The sequence below is a fragment of the Cervus canadensis genome, chromosome 15, assembly GCF_019320065.1.
Source record: "Cervus canadensis isolate Bull #8, Minnesota chromosome 15, ASM1932006v1, whole genome shotgun sequence".
NCBI classification, from domain to species: Eukaryota; Metazoa; Chordata; class Mammalia; order Artiodactyla; family Cervidae; genus Cervus; species Cervus canadensis.
In genome coordinates, this window is record NC_057400.1 from 50,945,459 (window position 1) to 50,962,010 (window position 16,552).

Below are 16,552 nucleotides of genomic sequence, written 5' to 3' on the forward strand. Positions count from 1 at the left end.
GGCTGCTCCCCCCAGTACTTTGTACCTGAGCCCTTGACAGCAGCACCAGCTTTGGTCCGTGGGACAGAAGCATGGGCTTGGTGGAAAGCCCTTGAAACATTCTAATGAGAAGACAATAAGACACAAATAAGGAATAAGAGTGTGTGTGTGCTTAATTGTTCAGTCATGTCCAACTCTCTGCAGCCCAGTGGACTGTGACCTGCCAGTCTCCTCTATCCATGGAATTTTCCAGGCAAGAATACTGGAGTGAGTTGCCATTTCCTACTCCAGGGGATCTTCCCGACCTAGGGATCGAGCCCATGTCTCTTGTGTCTCCTGCACTGGCAAGTGGATTCTTTACTAGTGCCACTTGGAAAGCTCAGGAATAAGAGAGGAAGACTTTAAAAGTCACTTATACATACAATCTCTAGTTTCAAGTTAATATACATATATTTAGATTCAAAACCTATTTATACTTTACAGTCTGACTCTACTGTTTTGCAGCTCCAAATCAGTTCAAAAGTCATGGAATTCTCTGTGATATTTTAAGTCATACTCTCAATGGTTTTCCACCCTGGCTAGGCATCAAAATCTCTGAGAATCGAAAATAAACACCAATGCTCATGGTCCCCATGGATGGATAAAATCAGAATAAAGTTGTAGGACCAAACGATCAATATGTTTTAAGAGCCTCCCAGGTGTTTCTAAGGCACAGCCAATGTGGAGATCCATTGCTCCAACAGGAGCAGCTAGAGGCTTTCTAGAACAGTTGTTGTTCTAATATCCATATGAATTACCTGGAGATCTTATTAAAATACAGATCCTGATTCAAAGCATCTGGGGTGGGGACAGATTCTGTATTTCCAACAGACTCCTCTGGTGGGCAGAGATAGTAACAAAATAGTATACATTTTTAATAAAAAAGGGCAAAATAGAAAGTGTATATGGCTTCATTTTATATGACCAAAACTTTTGACTTGGTCACCTAAACATTCTTTAAAGTCAAGAAGATACTGAATTTGATAGCATGTACATTTCTATATTGCATCCTACCTCACAGGGGTGCCATGTATGTCATGTGTGACACTCATCAGGACCAAGCCTTAGGGAGCACAGTTGAAAGGGATCTTTGGATTGAAATAGCAGGGAAGCCAAGGTAATAGGTAAGAAGATGAACATGAACTCTGAAGGGGGATGTAAGATCAGGAAAAGGGAAATGAACATTTTTGTCTGAAGGCAGGCGATGAAGAGTTGGAGTAGAGACAGTGCCTAAAATTCTCATTAAGACCCTCAACAAATGCCAGGGCGGCTTCTTCCTTTTGTGCCAGCACACTGTGTGGGGAAAGTCAACGTAACACCTTTGCTTTAAACACTCTGTTTACCTATCACTTCCAGCCACAAGGGTTGGTGGAAGGTCTGAGATTTTTCCAGGTCTGCTTGGTGAAGGGTTTGATGATTCTAGAGTATTCTTAGTGGTGGGCATTATGAGAAAGTACTGTGGTGTTAGAAGCCCAGGATCTCTTGTACTTAACTCCTCTCTCCATGGAGTGGGCGATGAGAGTGTGTGCAAAGTGCCAGGCTGAGTCCAAGTGGGCTGGGAATAGTAAACAACAGTGGTAGACAGGGTGATGTATATGGAAAGTGGGTGGGAAGAATAGAGCTAGTGATAGAAGGCCGCAAATTCATGATTTGGGAAGGCCAGGCTCAACACAAGGGCTGGTTTTTAACTGTGGTAAAAATACACATAAAATTTACCATCAACCATTTTTAGTGTACAGCTCAGTAGCATTATGTACATTCACATTGTATTACCATCACCACCATCCATCTACACAACACTTTGCATCTTGCAAAACTAAAACCCAGGCAACCCCAGCCTACTTACTCTGTAAACTTGAATATGGTGTCATACTCTAAGAAATCATTGCTATATCCAGTCATGAAGCTTTTCTGTCTCTATGAATTACATGTATCCGTAAGTGGAATCATACCTTGTCCTTTCGTTATTTTAGCTAGCATAATGTCCTCAAGGTTTATCTATGTTGTAGCATGTGTCAGAATTTTCTTCCACTTGAAGACTGAATAACATCCCTTTGTATGTATATACCATGTTTTGTTTACCCACTCATTGCTGATGAATGCTTGGGTTACTTCCACCTTTCAGTTATTATGAATAATGCTTCTATGAATATATACCACTTTGGGCCCCCACTTCTAATTCTTTTGGATATATATCCAGAAGTGGGGTTGCTGGCTTACGTGGTAATGATACCTTCAACTTTTTGAGGAACCACCATACTGTTTTCCATAAGTGGCTGCACTGTTTTTCATTCCTACTAATAGGGCACAAGTGTTCCAATTTCTTCACAGTCTTGCCAACACTTGTTATCTTCTGCTTTTTAATAGTGCCATCCTAATGGGTGTCAGGTGCTATGCCACTGTGGTTTTGATTCGTAATGTTGAACATCTTTTCATATGCTAACTGGACACTTTTCATACCTTCTTTGGAGAAACGTCTATTTAATTCATTTGTTCATTCTTTTAATTGATTTGGTGGTGTTGAGTTGTAGGAGTTCTTTCTATATTCTGGATATTAACCCCTTGTCAAATATAAGGTTTGCAGATACTTGCTCCTGTTCTGTGGGTTGCCTTTCCACTCTGTTTTGTCTTTTGATGTACAAAAGTTTTAAATTTTGATGTGTTCCAGTTGATCATTCTTCTGTTATTATTGCCTGTGCTTCTGGTGTCATATTCCAAGAAATTATTACTAAATCCAACATCTTGAAGCTTTTCCCATATGTTTTCTTCTAAGAGTTTCATAGTTTTAGGTTTTACATTTGGGTTTTTTTTAAAAAAATTCATCTTGAATTAATTTTTCTATGTGATATAAAGTTAGGGTCTAACTTAATTCTTTTGCATGTGGAAATCCAGTCTTCCCAACATAATTTATTGGAAAGACTGTCCTTTCCCCACTGAACGGTCACAGCACCCTTTGGAAAAATCACTTAAGCATGTATGCAAGGGTTTATTTCTGGCCTCCACAGAGGCTAGTTTTTTTAATTTATGTGATCAGGTGATGATTATAGCAAGAGATGAGCCAAATCAGGTTCTTTGGTTAGATGACCAGCTCAGATGAATCATGTATAGGGTGGGGTTTTGCAGCACTAACAGAGGAATACAGTTCTCTTGAAGGCAGCCCAGACCTCATCCAATTGTGACTTGTTTTCCTTGCTGTTTGGTTTTTGCTGGGTAGCACATGACTAGATTTATTCATGGAGGGCTTTGAAAAGCGTCTGAAAAATTAGGATGCCAACTGATATTGTTTGGGTTGGGTAGACCATGGTGGTCAAATGGTAGTGGCCAGCTAAAGCCAAGAGACTTTAAGTAGGAGATAACCACATCTCAAACAGATGGGCATCCATCCTAAGTTGTGGGCATCTAAAGAGCAAAGGCCACGTCCTAGTCATCCCAGTATGCCGTGTCCAGCAGTTTCTGGCACATGGTGGACAGATGCTTAATACATGCTTGAAATGAACTGAATGTAAGCCAAGGAGACAGCAATAATTTGAATAAGAAAATTCTTTATAGTTAGGAAAAGTTTCTTATGTCTAATTTACAATATTTATATTACAGGAAGAGTACATTTCTCCTCCTTTCAAAAAGACAAAGACTTGATCACCATCCTTTGTTTTTAAAAATCTATTAATTACCACTTATTAAGGACCAATTATCTCCAGGCATCATGCCTTTGACTTGATGTGCATTGTATTTAGTCCTTGCAACAAGCTTCAGGTAAGCACTATGATCTCCAATTACTGAGGCTCAGAGTGGTTAAGTATCTTGTTTAAGGTTACACAACCAGCAGGACAGAGCTAGGATTTATATCTAAACAGGTCCCATGTTTCTTCTCTGAGAACTCTCTGTTTCTACCTGGAAGCTATCATTCTCATCTTCTAATGTGATGTTCTTCCAGGGTTAATAAACACATTTTCTTCATGGCTCCTATTAAAAAAACTATTAATAATATTTTATCTGTCTCTGGCCTTCCCCCAAGTTCTCCATGTTCTTTGAGTTTGGCATCAACCCAGCATTTAAATACTATTGAGTGGGGGGAAAATATCACAGGTTTTGACTTCAACAAAAGAACTGAATCATCTCTCTTTCCATTTTACATCAGCATAGAAACTACTTTGCACCAATTCACATATTCACAAAAAAGTCAAAAATTTAAAAAGCGAACCAATAAAAACCATATGTAAAATAGATAGCCAACAGGAATTTGCTGTCTGGCTCAGGAAACTCAAACAGAGGCTCTGTATCAACCTAGAGGGATGGAATGGGGAGGGAGATGGGAAGGGGGTTCAAAAGGGAGGGGACATATGTGTACCTATGGCTGATTCATGTTGAGGTTTGACAGAAAACAGCAAAATTCTGTAAAGCAGTTATCCTTCAATAAAGAATAAATTAAAAAAAAAAAAAGAACCCTGGTGACAGCAGGGTGGTGAGGTGTGGTTTTGTTCACTTCACACAGACAACTTGATGAGAAGGATGGCAGCACAAATCACTGAGCATTGGACCAAACATTTCTAGGTGCAGGAGCCTAGGTCCTGGCACGGTACACTCTGAGGTAAAGAGAGACAATGGGGTTCAGGAGGCAAAGTCAGACAAATACTCTGACATAGGTTTTTAGTCTCCCTGTGGCTTATTATTTTTCTGGCCGTGCCACACGGCATGTGGGATCTTAGTTCCCTGACTAGGGATGGAACCTGCAGTGGAAACGTGGAGTCTTAACCACTGGACCTCCAGGGAAGTCCCCTCCCTATGGTTTACAGCAGGGCAGGTCAAGGGGTGGGTTGTGACTCGGTGCTGGTGTTTCCTTCCCGGTTCCTGATGGGGTGGGCAGAGAGACTGAGTAAATTTGTGTCCATGTCCTAACTTTACCTTTTCCTGTTCACCCCTTCATTCCCCACACCAACAGGGATGCCTGACACATAACTGGTACACACTGGCTGTAGTTGTTCTTGGTTGTTCAGTCGCCAAGTCACGTCCAACTCTTTGAGACCCTACGGAGTGCAGCCTGCCAGGCTCCTCTGTCCATGGGACTTCCCAGGCAAGAATGCTGGAGTGGCTTGCTCCTTCCTTCTCCAGGAGATCTTCCTGACCCAGAGATTGAACCCGAATCTCCTACGTTGGCAGGAGGATTCTCCACCACTAAGCAGGGAAGCCCCCCACACTGCCTGAGCGGGCAGTAACAAGGAGATCGTGGGGAGAGGGCAGGAACAAGGCAGCAATGCCAGGAACTGGAGTAATTTTTTTTTCCTATTAATTTACCGTTACTGTGTTTTATGAAACTATGGATCTGGGACATGTGAAAATTGGTAAAATAAAACAAAAAGCAACCAGTGGTTCTTCACCTCAAATAGCTTAAGAAGTGTTGGTGTACAGTGAGTCAGTGTAGAAGTGCTGCTTGGCAGAGCTGTGAGACCTCTTGGCCATTTATTTAGCGATGTCTAGTAAAGGTTTAAGTGTAGTGGGGCTCCCAGAATAAGTCACTGGTTATAACTTTGGAAATTCATTTTGTTTGCAGTTCCCAGTATTCTAACCATGTACAAGTGTCAGAGCATACTGTGTAGATTCTACCCATCACTAAGGCAGATGCTTACAGACCAGGTAAGCTGCCACAGCCTTACAGGTAAATGCTGAGCAGATGGCTCAGCAATTGACAAAACAACAAAGTCGAGTCCACTCCACACTGTTCTAGTCTCAGTAGATGTGGGGTATGTTTTATCTCAGCACTTACAAGACGTTGAGGTAATTTCCACTCCTGTTGTTTCTTGCCATGTGTAGGGACAGCAAACGATCTCTTGAGTCCTGTCTTCCTCATTCCTGGGAGAGGTGAAGTGACTTAGATGAAAAGTGAATCTGGGAATGTGAAAGTGAATTAGGCATGTTTAACCTAGTCCTTTTTCACTGTCTCTTGGAAGCCAGGCACTCTGTACAAGGTTGGGGGCATTCACTCATGGGTAGATTCTTGTGGCCTGGCTGTCCAGCTGTGGGTTTTGATTCTGGGGTTCAGTACTAGGGGGACAACTGTTTCCATGCACCCTGAGCCATTCTCTCCAGTATCAGCTTCACGTTTTAATTTTCATCTTTTGGCACTTTGGTCTTTCTCAGTTGGTTTAAAATGTGGGCAAGCAACACAGGGATACTCTGGGGGCCTCTTGAACTTCATCAGATGGGGGTGACTACATATTGTGGTGTTGTATCACAGGCTATTCTGGCCTGTATTCACTTGCCCTCCATTTATTTCCTTGCAGAAGGCCAGCACATCTTAATCATTTGGTGACTCTATTATACTGATACCTAATCTGTTCCCTTCTGCAAAGTAGGAGCTAGACTTTCCTCTGTCACACTGGGAAATGAGGACAATCTTCTGGCTTGGCCAACGTCCCCGTCTGTCTGCACCTTTCTGGGTGTGTTTATTCTAAAGCTGTACCCCATCTTTCCAGATTTATGGATATCAATAAACTCATACTTTGTGAAAACACACACAAGGCTCTGAAATAAAAAGAATCAGACATAAGCAAGTCTTTGTTCTTCTAAAATGTATTAAGAACGAAATGTCTTAATGGCCATTTCTGTGATATAATTCAGGTAAACAGAAAAACAGCTCATGGCCTCTGAAGCCTTTGGTTCTTCCTGGGCCAGGCTAGGAGGCATTTAAGCTTGCAGTCTAGTTCTCTGAAGTTCAATTACAAGTCACTCTTGCCACTATCTTCCCTGGCCTTGCATTTTTCTTTGGGTCACTGGAACAGTATTTGGCTACTCTGCCTGTGAACACTGCCTACGTTCTCTGGGCCAGAGTGCCAGCTGCTTCTACTGGTAGCCTTTCACAGTGGTGACTGTCTGTATGTGCCTGACCCTAGATTCCTTGTCATCATACTGACACGGTATGCTTCCTTAACTGGACCTTGTCTATGCCAATAACTTTGTCTGTAACTCCCTCCCCATATGGTATTTTATTTGCCATATTATTTTATATTATAGATTAAGTCCTTAAAGACAACACCCACCCAATGTAATGAAGACCTTTATCAGTCAAAGTTTTCTATTTTTATCATTCCACTATTCTAGTTTAAACATCTTTTAATTTAAAAATGCATCAGTATATTTAAAGTATAGGCTCCAGGTTTGGAAAGTTACTGACACCTCATAACAAACTATGGATAAATTCCCCATGGTAGAATGAATGAAGAGTAACTTACACTCATATATAACCGTAACTCTAGTATAGATAAAGATACACAACTAGAATCAAACTTAATGTAAACGTGCCCAAGCGAAGAAAGCACAAGATTTACAAAGCTTACATGAAATAAGAAAATGTAACTGGGTGATAACCAAAGCTTTGTTGACTCGGCAGTCTTGTGGACTTAGAAAGGGAGGTGGCTCAAGCCAGATTCTTTGGGTGTCACAGCTTCTTTCCGAGGTCAGGCAGTTGGGTACGGAACTGCATGCAGTAGGGGTAAACACTGCATGTGTTGTACATCATTTTCATTGTAGGTAAAAAACAGCAAACAGGGAATTCTTCATTCTTGAGAGTTTCCTTGTACCCATGATCAGCTTCTGAATGCACTTGGAGGAGAAACAATCCTACTAAAATGTCTCTCAAAAGCCAAAGCTAAATGACTAAACATCAAAACTTTGAGGAATGGAAAAAAAATCTATGAGGAAAGCATCAGCTTGCTTACCCAGGGAATGAGTAGAATTTTAATTCTCATTCCAGCATGGGGCCACTGGGCACCAAGCTCCTTTCACTCTGGGTAGAAAACAAATCCCCAGGTTGCTACTGAGCCAAACTTTAAAGGCCAGTCAGGAAATGAGCAGCACTCCCCCAAATGGGAAAGCCTGGATCAGTGTTTTTTTCTAAAGCAAACAAAAGATCTGCAGAAGTATTTCCTTGCACTATTTGGCAAGAGAAAGAAGCACCTGGAGAGTGAGTTAGGAAGAGAAAGCCTGTAAGACATGGGAGTAGAACAAGGATGGTTATAATGAAGCTTTGTCTCACTAATCTCCAGAGCCCGAGTGTTCTATTACGAAACAAAGCAGCAAATGAAGAGACGCTTAGAAAGACTGGTTGATTAAGAATACATTCATGACAGGATAAATAGATGCCTTTCTGGATCCTGAATTTCATCTTTCATTTGGATTTTTAAAAAACCTTTAAAAAATATCTTCCAGAGAGTCAAAATGGAATATATACATTAAAATAAATGAGGGCTGTGAAGGAAGATGTATGAGCAAGGAGAAAAGCTATTATCCTCAGAGGCAGAAATTTCCTTGCTTCAATGCGGCATGTGACGCTGGCAATTTCAGCCATTCTCTTTCAGGCAGTTTTCAGTGCAAGTTCCAATGCTGCTTAAGGGGACGCTGTCTCAGCTCACCTGAAGGAGGAGGGCATAACTAAAGATGTATGGAGAGCTATTACGTTCTGTTCAGCAGGACAGACTCAGGAGAAAGACAAGTTTCTCTCAAGAGGCTGGAGGTGAGAGAAATGAGGCAGCAACCACAGTTGCTTTTGTTAAGTACACAGGATTAAAAAAAACAAAACAAAACACGACTGAGCGACTGAACAACAAACTAATGCAAGAGACTCAACATCTCATTAATGCCAGGAAGTTACACAGTTTTAGAGCTTTTCACCAATAAAGTCTTAAAAGACTTGAAGGGTGATTGTCCTTCCCTAAAGTGTTCTGAAACAACCAACAATTGATATCTAAAGATTACATAAGAAAGAAAAAATTAACTTCTGCTTTTCCTGCAAAGAACTAGAAGTCTCATGTAAAGGAGCAATGGGTTGAAAACACTGCCAAAGAATCTGTGTTAAGGATAATAAAACTCATAGTTTTCTTGAGTAGGCCCAAGTAGGAGAGACGTTTGGGCCTTTTTTAGGAGGCAATCAATAGCTCACCTAATTTGGCAGGTAACAGCTGATAGAAAAGCACATATTTTCTGGAGTCCAGGCTCTACTTAGTGCCTATCTGCTGAAAAAAATCAAAGGTAAGGACACAAATCACAGGGGTGCCAAGGACACTGCTAACCAAACACTGTGTGTGACTACTTGACATCTATGTGCTCTTAAATATCCTTTTTTGCTCCTTATGTAATGTTAACATTATTTATCTCTTCACCTGCCTCTAGCTCTTCCTGACTGAAGGTTGAGTGGTTGTGAAACCACATGCACCGCAGAATCCAAAGCACCTGTTTTAAACCCTTGGCTAGTGGAGCTGCCTCGGAGTGTGCTTTCGACGAGCTCTGGGAGCAGCTGAGGGTGGGCTGCTTTGAGCCATCTGGAGGTTTTAATGTGCCCCGTGCAGCTCATGCCAACCTGGCTTGCCAGAGTCCGGGTCACTGTGCCGAGACACTTCAGAATGGTGCTCAAGGGAGCCATGCTCTGCCACCACCTGGGCCCTCTCGCAGATGAACTTGCACTTTCAATTTGATGCTGTTTTTCTTACCCTCTGCAGGCACTTACACGCAGAACTATTATTACTTGCTTGTTACTGCATGTTGCTGATTCATACGCAGAGGAAAATGTAATTTTGTCTTAACACCTCTTCCCTGTCATTTAAGGCATATGTTAATGAAAGACAGATTTTGGCACCCAGTCTCCTCTGCAGCTTTGAGGCCACAGTATATATTCATTATAAATGAAGATGCAACTGTTATTTTATTTCTATTTGTATTTATAACTACACCAAAGCCATCTTGCAGGTACCTTTGTGCCTCTCAAATCCCAAACCATATTCCAAGAAATGCTCAGTATTTCATGCTTGAATTGGCATTAATGTGGCATTCATGTACATACAATGTTTTAAATAAAGATGTTTTCACTCATATTTTATTATTGACACTCTCTGATCACATATTTTAGATTATGCTGGAGCTGAGCCCTTGAGGACACTTAAGAGTTTTTCTTTCCACTTGCAGTACAGACTGACTTTTTTTTTTAAGTGAGGAGTATGCAACTGATGGGTGCTCTGCTTGTTTGGAGGGGAGCCAAACAGAAGTCTGAAGCCCCGAGGGGGTGGGGCCAGAGCAGAAGTAAACATATGCAGAATGCGAAAAGAGCTGACTGCAAGCTTCTGCTTTGTCATTCCTCTCCCTTCCTTTCCTTCTCTTTCCTTCCCAGTGTGGAATGTGCATAAGTGCTACCTACTTATTTCATAGAATCACTGGATCTAGAAGGAGCTATCTCCTTGAAGATCGTCTGATCCACACTCCCCCCTACTGCAGTAATTCTCCGCTTGATTCAGGAGCTCTTTTTCTTCTCCAGCAGCATTGTAGCCTATCAATTAAAAGTGGACTGGTGAGAAGTACAGTTTTTGGAATCAAGACAGTTCTGGGTCCAAACTGTGTTTCTGCCACTGACTCGTGGTGATATCCTAGGCAAATTACCCAATACCTCAGTGTTCTAGTCTCATCTGTTAAATGGTTACAATAAAACTAATTTGTAGGAGTTTGAGGATTAAATGAAGGAATAATGTGGTATATAAAAGTGTAGTATATAAGAGACTTAGCACTCAGAACTAAATTAAGAGCAGCTAAATGGTTCAATAGGAACCAGGACCCATGTTTCCTGACAGGCAATACTTCTCCACACATTTTACTGTCTTTCTCGCAAGGTCTCATAAAACCATGGAAAACGTTTCTGTTGCTGGAGTACTCTGTATGCGGCCTTGTAGACTGCACATGCTGTTATTAATAACAACATCGCACACATATTCAGCACTTTAGATTTTACAGTGCACTTTCACAAGCGGGGGGTGAATAACCCCGCCAACATGTCTACTGATGACTAATAGAGGCAGGAAGCAGAAGGAGCAGAGGCTCTGAAAGAAGTCTATTAATGATGCAAATGTGAAGTTATCTGCACTTGTGAGAAGCATAACAAACATTAACACCAACTGGAAGTAACAGTGCATGATATATTCTGGCTTCAGAACTTGGTTTTGATGAGTTAGAAAAGAGGAATACAGCATAGGAGTTTGGGGGCAAGAATTTAAGTTACCTGAAATTTAATGGTCTAAATGCTTCAGAAGTCCAAGAGGGCAGCTCTTCACAATAGGTGAATAATTTTCACATACAGATGAGTATAGCAATGATTTAGATCACATGATGGTAGAAACCTCAATGTGTTCGTAATTTAGAGACAAAGCATATGGAACTGAGACAAGTAAAACAAAGAAGTTCTCAGAAGTCAGTGTTAACTGGGTGTTTCAATACTACAAACGTGTCACACCGAAAGGCAAAACTTTTAATAACAGAAACTGTTACCTTGGCTTTCTCACAACCTTCTGAAACAGTACTTCATGTGCGTGAAAATTTTTACATTTGGAAAATGCTCAAAAGTGAATTTTTAGAAAGGGAGGAAAATGCAGGGTGCATTTTTAATATAGCATATTTCATTGTTTCTGTATTATAAAATGAATGAATACATCTTTTTGTTAGAAAGAAAACGGTCCTTTTGAAATTTAGCTCCCTCAGCAGATGAATTTTTAAATATCAAACTCTGCCTAACTAGTCCTACCTCTATGGATATGAGGGAAAAATGAGAATTTCATGCAGCTGTCAATTATTTTAAACTAATACCCAAGCAGATATATTTGCAACATTTCATGATTTCTTAATATCTATAGGCAATATTCCAAATCAGGTCTTTTTTTTTTTTCTCTGCCAAAAATCTATATTTTGTCTGGCAGCAAATTCAAGGTAGGGGGTTGATTCAGGTAGGCTGAGGAAGAGAAAGCAGAAGACACTGATAGAAATGGCCTGATAAGCAGCCATGTGGAATAGGAGGTCTATGCTAGACAGAGCCCAAAAGAGCCCAGTTTGTGTCTCACAGTCCAAATTTGGTTTGATGTATTTTTGAAGTTTCTAAAGGTTAACTACATGCTGTAATACATTATAGAAAGACACGAAGCAGAATTTTACTGTGCCAGTCAAGAAGCTGGCTTGAATCTGCTATTTAGGACTGAGAGAGACAGTACAATTTACATGTGTGAGAATGTGGGAATAATTTTACCTTCTGTTGTTTTTAAAACCACCTTGGGCCATGATTTTTAAATTGAGACACAAGAAGATCTGCGGGAGCGGGTGGAGGGGGTGGGGGGAGTTCCCATAGCAACATTAACTTATCTAACTGCCCTTGTTGTATGTAATACTTTCGATACTAGTTTGGCTTTAACATACACACTTTAATTAGGAAAAACAACTGAGTTAAGAGTCTCAGGCAAATTTTGACTTTTATATTTACTGCATGTTTAAACAGAAACCTTGATATTGTACTTCTGAGGATTTGCTACCAAGGCAAATGTATGCAGATACCTTTCATGATTTTCCTTGCCCCCATCTCTGACCTCACTGCATTCCATTCTATTGACGACTCCTCGATCAATCTCTCTATGTATATTTAAAGCATGCTGTGGCTAGGATAAAACAGAAACAAACCAATCTTGAATGGCTCCAGTCCAGAGGTTAGAACCCAACGCACCCTCTTAATTAAGGCTGTCTACAAGCTGGTGCCCTCCCCATCTTTTCTCCACTATTCTGAACCATGAACAGCCCTATCAAACATACTTGTCTTCTCACCATCTTCTGAGAGCATACGTTCTAGGACTAGTCTGAGACCTACCTCCTCCCACAGCCCTAATTCTTTCCTTCCATCCCACAGCTGATCTTTCTCTCTCTTCAGAACATTATTACTACTGCTGCCACCACGCAATGTCTGACTGGGCAGCATCCCTCCTGTCTTTTTTTTACCACAGTGTCCTCATTTTCCTCCGAGGAACTTTCCTCCATTCACTATGGTCTGGTGGAACCATCAAATAACCTGCCCTGACTCAGTCTGTCAAGAGAAGAATCCATGACCCAGCTTGGATTAATCACCTCCTGCCAGGAAGTTGAATTTTAAGTGAGTTCAAAAAGGAAAAATTGTTGGAATGATCATTCTAGGTCCTTTCAAGAGATTGTCCATGTCTTTCAGATGTCTGTGGCTCATAATCAAAGTCTGTTAGCGGAAAAGCTCCCTATTTGAGTACTTGCTCATATATTATCTTGGTCATGATTTAGAGGCTTGGGATGCACACATTTTGCTTTGCCAGCTAGAGCCTACTTACGCTCTCAAAAGACAGGGCTGGGACTTTATTTATTTACTGTATTATTCCATATAATCCAGCACAAAGTAAGTACTCAGTATACATTGTGTAACAAATGAAAGCCCAGTCTTAGAAACTCCATTTTTACCAAATGCAACTTGCAAGCCAATTTATATCTTTTTTGAGGCAAAGTGGTAAATACATTTTTATTTTTTTGGATGCATGGGTCTTTGATGCAGCTTATGGGCACGTCATTGCTGTGTGAAGGCTTTCTCTAGTTGCACTGAGCTGGGGCTGCTCTCTAGTTGTGGTGTGCGAGCTTCTCATTGCAGTGGCTTCTTCTTCTTGTGGAGCACTAGGGTGTGCAGGTCTAGTTGCCCCATGTCATATGGGACCTTAGTTCCTGGATCAGGGATTGAACTTATGTCCCCTGCATTGGTAGGCAGATTCTTAACTACTGGACCACCAGAAAATAGTAAAACATTTTTAACTGCTACAATTTAAGAATTTTCCTGGGTAAGTAGTCTTCTTAAAGAAGGCTTCCAACTTGTACACCAAAGAATAGCCTGAAAATAATGTTAGCATTAGTCATACTTCCCCAATTTTAGGAAAGGAAAGAGAAATTAAAATTCTGTTTCAGACATTAGTCTCTAAGTTTAAAAAAAAAAGGTTTGGGGATGGACAATAGACAATAACAAAACAAAAAAATAGGCCTTTGCCTTGGTCTTGTGACTTTCCTTGGAAACAAGGCGAGCTGACTCTGCTATCAGTTAACAATGGAGGAGAGTTCAACTGTGTTAAACTAATGTATAAATAAAGGAGATGGTTTTTTTCACTTCTAAAAAAATGGCAGGCTTTGGTTTCTCAGAATCATCTGACTTATATCAATAATTTACCTAAATGCTTTTAAAACTCAGAGAACAAACAAAATGGTTAAGACATAATAAATCCAAACAAGCTTGCGCATATTAAGTTTTGAAAACACAAAATGTTGTGCCCTCTTCCAAGTCATGCACAAAACAGTTCATCCAGGACAAACAGCAGGATACATAAATTCTCTTCTTCTGACTGTCATTTCAAAAATGAAAGATTTACCGAAGACTCTGAATACTGTAATCCTCTGATTTGTACCTTAACATGATACATAGTTCAGCCATGAGAAAGGACTGAAAATACCAAGTTGGAGCTTTTTTGAGTCAAGTGTAATGGCTTCTGGAATTTGCCTTGAACCCACACTCGGTGCATTTTCACTTTTTTTTTCCTATTAACTTGTAAGCGACGATCAACCAGATTCTGCTTCTCATCTAACCCAGCCTTGCAGAACATGTTGTGGACTTCCCCTGTGAGACAAAAATGGCAATCAAATATGACATGTGATTTGGGGGGCAAGGGGCAGATAGGAACAATGGAACATTAATGGAATGATTGACCACATGAATTTCATTTATACCAAGAAACATTTTCTAGTACAAATTGATGAAGGAAACCTATGAAACCAAGTAGGTTTCCTCTACTTCACACAAACACACCAAGTATAAAACAGCTGAACGCAGTAGGTATAAATAGATACACAACACTACTGGCTGCAGCTTTCAATATTTTGAGACATGCCTTAGGTCTGAATTCTTGCTGGTTTGCAGAGATCCCAAATGGCACATTATAAAAGTACTCATGTAAGTTTGGGGAAAGTACTTGAATGCAGAATTCATTTTAAATGCTTTTTTAAAATGAGAAATTGACAAGGGATAGGTAATTTTCTATGGACTCTTAAAATCAAACTCCCTCTTTTGACTGTGGCATGTCATCAATTTTTTCATAACTGGGCTAATGGTACCTCCAAAACAGAAACTTCATTTGGGCATGAGAATAAAACAAGTGATTCTTTAAAGCAGTTTCAACTGGAAAGAGATTAAAAGGCAAAAGGCCACTTTCAAGCTTTTACACACAACAGTTATAATCACTAAAGTGTAAAGACATCTAATGTTTAATCAGCTCCTGAAGCCTCATTTTAGAGCTTTTGAGTTTCTCCCTGCAAATAATACCCAAGAAAAGTTTCTACAGCTAATTATTTCCTCTTATAGATATGCATACCTTTTGTAAAGAAATATGCTCTGGTGCCATCTCCTCGAACATAAAAATTTTCAGATAAACAATGTCCTAAAAAAAAATTGTGACAAGAGAAACTTAGTATTCCTTAAAAAACCACCACCCACAACAAAACTGACATGAAATGTAAACACAGCATTATTTAAAACACATGAAAATAATTCCAAACTGAATATAACATTACCCCTTTTAAAACGAAGCTGAGTCTTATCATATCTTCCATAGTCCCGAAATAACAGCATTCCCCCAGGTTTCAGTAACTTGGACAGTCGGTTTATAACACCTTGCATCCTTTGAAAACAAAGCAGGAGGTTGTGGAAGTCTTGTTTTCTATGCCACATTTAACATTCTTTAATGATAAAATAAGCATAGCTTGATTAGGCCAAAGAAATCTATGCCACAAACATAAGGGCACCAAAAACAAAAGTATTTTGTATAGAAAGAAAAAAGGATACCAATTTGCTCAATAATCAGATTCAAAAAGTCTAGGATATCAAGAAATCACCCAAATGACTAGAGTGGTAAGTTCACATAGCTTGATGTATGATGTCAAAACTGAACTGCAAAACTATACAGACATTCCTGATATTTACAGCAAATTAAGGTAGTTACAAGGCAGAAAAAACCAAAGTCGTTTCATTTTCCTTGCATGACAAAAAATATGCCAGAGCTGTCTCAAATCAGATAGATATACCTAAAGAGGGACATCTTTTCCTCCAAAACAAGCTGCTTTTCCTTCTGACTTCTTTATTTAGTTCAAAGGTACCATCATTCACTGAAGTGTAACACCTCAGAAAAATCTTTGACCTCTTTTACTTTTCTCTTCTTCTACTATACTCTTCACAACTACTCAGGCATCAAATTGTATGTCTTTTTATTATCGTTATTACATATTTGGTATTTTCTCTCTTTTGTTTCCATTAGTACTTCCTTAGTACAAACTCCAAAGTCCTCTGGCTGGAAAGAGAATTGCTTCCTAACTAGCTTTATTATTTTCCCTGCCAATACTTCCTGTATATTATTGATGAATTATTCTGTTTAAAATGATGGTTTTCTCAAATCATCCCTTTGCTCAAATTTTCATATTAATCCGTAGGATAAAAATCTTAGTTCTCTTAGTTTCTTAGTTGAATCCTTAAGATCACCCACAACTGGGCTCAATTAACCTTTCCAACATCTTTCCCACTGCTTCTTAATCTAAGCATGGCTAGCCAAACTGTTACATGCTTGGTTCTGAGCCGCCCATGCCTGTGCTCGCGTGGCTTCCCTGAAAGAATTCTCTCCTCCTTATTCTCTGCCCATTTAAATTC

The 16,552-nt window shown here is 40.0% G+C and overlaps 1 protein-coding gene across 3 annotated transcripts in view; it reads right to left on the reverse strand.

Moving 5' to 3' along the window:
- Window positions 1-12,272: 12,272 nt before the first annotated feature.
- Window positions 12,273-16,552, reverse strand: part of METTL8 (methyltransferase 8, methylcytidine) — an 86,043-nt gene continuing 81,763 nt past the window's right edge. For all 3 annotated transcript variants that reach the window (XM_043487725.1, XM_043487723.1, XM_043487724.1), the window contains 3 exons: window positions 15,427-15,533; window positions 15,228-15,293; window positions 12,273-14,476 (listed from right to left, as the gene is read on the reverse strand). In XM_043487725.1, coding sequence (XP_043343660.1) covers window positions 14,286-14,476; window positions 15,228-15,293; window positions 15,427-15,533 — 364 coding nt within the window. In that variant the 3' untranslated portion in view covers window positions 12,273-14,285. The remainder of the gene's footprint in view (window positions 14,477-15,227; window positions 15,294-15,426; window positions 15,534-16,552) is intronic.